The sequence below is a fragment of the Barbatula barbatula genome, assembly GCF_947034865.1.
Source record: "Barbatula barbatula genome assembly, chromosome: 12".
NCBI lineage: Eukaryota > Metazoa > Chordata > Actinopteri > Cypriniformes > Nemacheilidae > Barbatula > Barbatula barbatula.
The window spans coordinates 10,869,372-10,875,452 of NC_136775.1; the positions used below are offsets into that span (position 1 = coordinate 10,869,372).

General features: G+C 37.4%; 1 protein-coding gene across 6 annotated transcripts in view; it reads right to left on the minus strand.

The window, feature by feature from the left end:
• The window catches only part of LOC306901208 (E3 ubiquitin-protein ligase CBL-like), a 28,688-nt gene extending 23,324 nt beyond the window's left edge, over positions 1-5,364 (minus strand). For 3 of the 6 annotated variants that reach the window (XM_079468804.1, XM_079468803.1, XM_079468807.1), the window contains exons 1-5: positions 3,889-5,339; positions 910-1,056; positions 630-786; positions 375-496; positions 11-148 (exon numbers count right to left, since the gene is read on the minus strand). In XM_079468804.1, the coding sequence (XP_079324930.1) occupies positions 11-148; positions 375-496; positions 630-786; positions 910-1,056; positions 3,889-4,274 (950 nt within the window). In that variant the 5' untranslated portion in view covers positions 4,275-5,339. Of the gene's footprint in view, positions 1-10; positions 149-374; positions 497-629; positions 787-909; positions 1,057-3,888 lie in introns of all 6 variants that reach the window. The other 3 variants (XM_079468805.1, XM_079468806.1, XM_079468802.1) reach the window with 3 other exon arrangements.
• Between the last annotated feature and the right edge of the window lie 717 nt (positions 5,365-6,081).

Sequence of the window (6,081 nt, forward strand, 5' to 3'; positions counted from 1 at the left end):
ATAAACTTACCAGCCTTCCCTGAACCCTTTGATGAGTGCTTGATACAAAGGTGTGTTCTGAGGAATGGTTTGCACAATGTTGCCATCATTGGTCACATGACCAATCGCCCACTGACCCATTTGTGTGCAACTGAGCCGAAAAATGTAGCTGTGGTCGCACATAAAGATAGAAACGGGAGTTCACAAAATAATACTGACAGAGATCTGTTTAGAGATGTAATGTGGCCTCCAACCGTCATGCCTATATAACATGTTCCCTTGCCCTAAACTTTCTCACATCCCACCTGTCTGGTCTTTGAATATATTTAACCTAAATGGCCTCACATCTGCAGGTTTTTCTTAATTCACAATAATCGTCTTTCTTGGTGTCTTACCTGCCAGGACGATGTCTGTAGTGCTCTAGACGAGCCCTGACCTGGTCGTATGTGAGAAATGCCATGTATCCAGGATGAGTTACCGCTAGGTGATTCCAGTTCCTTAACAAAGTTGACCAGGGCTAAATGCAGTATGCACACCAGAAATTAAGTTACTTTATATTCGGAATGATTCCAACATGGCATTGCTATATATATATATATATATATATATATATATATATATATATATATTATAATTTCTGCTAAGGATACCTGAAAAAGTCTGGTGAAAATATCAAACTCAAAAATCGATATGTGATCGTTACAAGTGAGATCAATTGTGGACTGCAAAGCCATAGTCTCCATCCCCTCTTCAAAGTAGTGAACCCTTTTTAAATGCAGTTTAAAAACCCTCCATTGCACTATACACCTGAGAGAGAGAGAGAGAGAGAGAGAGAGAGAGAGAGAGAGAGAGAGAGAATGGATATAATTAAATTCTTATAATTCTTCAATGCACGTTTGATAAACATTTCCATGTTTAATTTTGACTTACTTGTGTCCAAAGGCTCTCCTCCAGAAATCTTTGGCCTCTGTCTTTGTAACTCTAAAGGTATCACCCTGAAAACACCCCCCATGAAACATTGATCGCAGCTCAAACAACATGTGACTGAACAGGAGTGACATCTTAGTAAGATTTCTCCTAAAAGAAATAATGCACAAATAATACACATACACAATATTGATAGCGATAATGTTCCATTTTTCTTTCCTCTTACAAGTTCAAGAGATCTAGTGTGCATAAGAATTATTTATTCTAATTGCTCAAAAATGAAAGAAAACCAATGACTTGAAAATAATCTACCTCTGTCCTTCCAAAAGATCAAAGTAAAGCTTCTGAATTCAATTTGAATTAATTATAGTTTACATTTCTATGTGAATATAATGTGGGCAACATCCTGTGCACTGGAGAGCTGTGGTGTTTTTTGCTGATTTGTGCATATTATGCACGATTGTTTGTGGATGTGTGAAGCAAAATTATATCAAAAATCAAATGCACCATATTCTGACATACATAAGCACACACAACACAGAATTGGACAAAGCACGATGCACACAAACTACAAGCAGGAAGTAGCACTCTGATGCATCCTGTCCTGGGTCTTGTGGCGCGGTTGACCATATTTTCCATTACTAATTGATCGAAGAGGGTGCCGTGGTAACAGCAGCATCTTAAACAGCAAGCCACAGATCGGTTTTATGTAATCTGTTATACACTTTGGGCCGATAATGCCCAAAATCTGCAAACTGGCTTTATTGAACTAAAAACCTTTCAATATAAAGCATTGTGTAGGTCATAAGTATAAATCCGGTTATATACTATAAAACTATAAAACATTGTAGTAGTAATGTTTGAAGACATTCAGTGTTTCGCTTTTGTGATTCTGGCTACTGTAATAATGTCTTAAATACTTAGCATTGTATGCATAAAGTCTCTTAAAAATATTCAGAGACAACCCAATTAAAACCTAGTAATTTTTCATAGCACTTTTTGTATTATTGCATTCCTATGATAAATCGCTTTACAGTTAGTTGCTTTGGCGTCTGCAAGACGCCTGTAAATCTACTTCTACATGAAAAGTAGCTTGTTGGCTGCAGAGTTTTTCCATTCTATGATTACTTTTCTTCTACTTTTGTCGCTGTCTGAAGGCTCGTAGCAGCTTTGCCACAAACTCTTTATTTTGTCTTCTGTCTTTTATCTGTGCAGCTGGCGGAAAGTACACTGCCTCTGTGGCCTAAAGTTTCCTTTAGTCACGTTTCTAATTTTCCACCACACATTGACATTGTCCTGTCCATTAACCTGAATCCGGAGCTAAATTTACCCACAAAGTATTGTATTCAGTTTATGTCATTATGTGTTTCTTTCTTATAAATAAACTGGTCACAGTAAACATAATGATGAATTGTGTTTTATCCAGGGCAGTGTGTTGCCCTAGATCTTTGCTTCCTCTCTTTCTCTGTCAATATGTAAATTATAAATACGTGTTTGATCTTGTAATTAGGAGAAATATTACTAAAGCATAAAGTTTAGCTGCTGGCCTGCACGGCTTGATGGTTTGGGGCGATTTGGTTTAATATCTTTAACGCCAAAGCAGCACAAACGGTCATTTTTGCGGCAAATATCAGCACAAACGAAAGGTATAGTTTTGGTGACAATTTATTTATATGGGGTGCCAACTTCACGGAGGTTGGAATTTCCCTCTATTTCCATGATAATGGCACGCTATAAACACTGGTCATTAGTAGGCACATCAGACCAGTGGTCGAGATGAATAATAAGAACTAAAGAGGCAAATCTTTCTCTGGTTTGTTAAGATTTTAAATACTTTGTTCTACTGAGATTGTGGGTAGTGTGATGGTATCAGGATAAAGCGATTTTCTTCTCATACAAAACGATACAAATTACTGTACCTTCATTATATATGTTCAAATGGACATTTTGCACAAAACTGTTTGCTTTCCTACATTCTTCAAAATATATTATTTTGCACTTAACAGAACAAAGAAATGTATAAAGCATTTTTCTACTATGGCATTTATTATTTTGACAGAGTTAGGGTTAGGTCCATTAGACTTTCAGTCATTTAAAAGTCTTTTTTCATCTCAGCCTTTACAGTCTGTTTAAAATTTTAATAAACTGTCAAGAATCATAAGCTGCTTTGACTTTTGGTTATGTATGAATGCTGTGATAGGTCCAGCGTTAAAATAATATCTTTTTATTTCATGAAATGTGATTACGGCAAAAAGTGTTTTGTGAAAAAGATGGCTGATTCTATTTTGTAAATACATTTAAGAAGCATGTTGACTCCTTGAGTGTCGTTTTAAACCTTCATTGAATGTGTCGGTGATTGCAAATGGCCGACCTTGTAGCTGGTTTGTAATGGACATACATTTGTAGGGGATTTGGTTAAACATTATTGTTAAAGAGAAAAATAACGTTAAATTAAGAGGAAAAAATAACATTTGGGGTACTTTGGGTATGTGGTCAGGTCAAAGTATCTGAATAGTTTAGTCTCAAATGTTTATCTATTTTACTGGTTGTCCACTGTATGAAGTATTTTTGGCTATATTTGGTCAATGTCTACTTCTTTCTATCATCACTTACGTAAATGAACTACAGTGTCCGTAACCACTAATAAAAAAAATCTAATATTATATCTGGTGTCTGAATAGTTTTAGTTTTGACTGTATTTTTACATATGATTTTAATGAACCTATTATTTTATGATACAATTGTCCGGCTACATCATACATTTACTACCCATCAATACATTTTCACAAACATGTGAAACATTTTTACAATATGATGTGATCACAGGAGTAATATTTTTTATCATTAAACTTGTTTGGCTTTGGCACTGTAATTATCTTTCAATCAATCCTGATCAATTCTAATATTTTAAGTTATGGGATCTTTTAAATGAGACACATATTGCATACAAATTGTTTGTACACAACTTTGGGTTAATTTTACCTGTAGCTCGAAGACTCTTCAAATATCTTCTCTCTTGCATTCTTAAACAGTAGTACAGCTCTCTCCGCTTTGTCCAGCAAGTGTTTAATATGGATCCTCAGATATTCGCCCTCGTCCCCTCGTAGGACGCCCATCGTGGTTCCCCTGTAGGGAGCCCATATTTCTGTAAGGAGGCTTGCAGTCTCCGACATAAGCTCAGGGAGGTAAGGTGGGCTATTTTTAAGACCCAGCCTTGGGTCAGTGCACAGTTTACGCAGTTTGTCCAGTCTCTTGAGAGCTTTATCCAAGAGTTTACGGTCAGCGCTGGTTGGGCACTGGGACACAGAATGAGATGATTCAGGAATTAGGGTTCGGCTTATGGCCCCTGAATTTCTAGCCGTTGCCATCTTTGATGCTCGTCCGAAAAAGCTCAGTCAGTGTGTAAACAGGCCTCATGTATCCAGTGGGTCACACGTGGAGTGTTTGCTGCTCGCCTTAGTGCTCAGACATGTGCCTGAATCAACCGTCCGTTTAGATGGTATTGATGTCACTCACTTCCTTCAAACTTTTACAGGAGTGTTGGTAATGCTGATGTCATCTATGCTTTTACACATGAATGACTAGATATCCGTTTTTATCAGAGATGCCATGAATTGATGAGAGAACTTTGAAGCTAGTCAGATGCAATAGCAAATTATTACTTTGTTTCTCCATTATTCTTCGAAGTGAGATCTATTTTTAGGTAGAATGATTTGTGTGAAACCACTTCCACAGTAACTCAATGTCCTTTTATGACTGGCTATATAGAGCTAAGAGAGTATGTCTTGGCATGTTCAATAATTGGAATCATTACCTGTCGTATAATCTTGTTTAGTCAATATTAAGGTCCACAGGTCAGATCAGCTGCTATAAATCGGTGACCAACTTTTGTCCCCATTGTTACTGTGATACGTTCCACAAGTTGCAGAGAATTGCCATACATTCTTCAACATGCAGAACAAGAAAAGAAAAAGTATGCCAAACACTAAAGCAACACTTCAGAAGAATTACGTAGTTTGGCTCCACTTGTTTCTCAAAAAAGTAATCTTGTTATTAAAAAACATATTTTGTGTTGTCCATTACAAATATTATAGAAGAGAACAAGCAGAAACATGACATATAAAGTTTGAAAATACTTGAAATACCAGCTGCCCGATCCAACGATCTCTCCTCCCATTCTGACACTCAGTGCTCTTTCTCAGCCATTATATCTCCCTTCCATATGGTTTCTGTCACTTGGTGTGATTGTATATCTGTGTCCTAAATTTTGAAGAAGCACTCACGCTACTTTGGTGAAGGACAGGAACTTAGCTGCAGACATTCTCTCTCGCTTTCTTTGATCAATTTCCGGGAAGGTAAAAGGCAGAGAAACAGGTTTGTTTTCTTTGTAGTCAGCAGGCAGAGAGTGAGCGAGTTGGGACGCTGTTTGAATTGCGGGGTATTGGGCCGACCATGTGTAAACAACTTCCTGATTACGTAACAAAAGACTTTAGAAAGGGGAGAGAGAGAGTAAGAAAGAGTGTAGTGGAGTTGTTTTTTAGCTAAACTAAATTTTAATTAGTATTATCCTTTACCATATTAGTGGTGCTTCTGCAGAATGCATGGCATCACTATTACATTGTGCATACTTCTTCTTGTTCAAATCAACCGACTTATTGAGGAATGGTGGCTATGACTTTTTATAAGCGATCGGGCAGAGCGTGTTCGATAGGGGGCTAAAAATCCCCTGAAAAATTTCTGTGACTTAACATTGCAGCAGATTTTGTCGGGTCGTAGCTCAGAGTGAGGATTTCGTAGTATGCAGGTTACTATATTTAAAGAGACTGCGGCAGGCTCTGTAATAACAAACTTCTCAATGGGATGTAAGTTGTACCCCTGGGGCGTAACCCGAAATTCCCCATTGACTTATAATGGGGCAGGAAACATGCCCATATAAGGCATTATAAATGGCCCATATATAATATCTATGCAGGAGAGTGCCAGGAACTTAATTAAGCTATGAAGCCACGCCCGTGACAACTTAACAGGTTAGCCTAAAAAAACATTTTGGAAATACCTATACCTCTGAACATCGTAGAGACATGGGGGTAGGTTTATTTGGTTGTGCAACGCCCATAGATAAGCTTAGCAAACGTTTATTCAGACCTATATCTCGGTATCAGAACATCTAAGAGA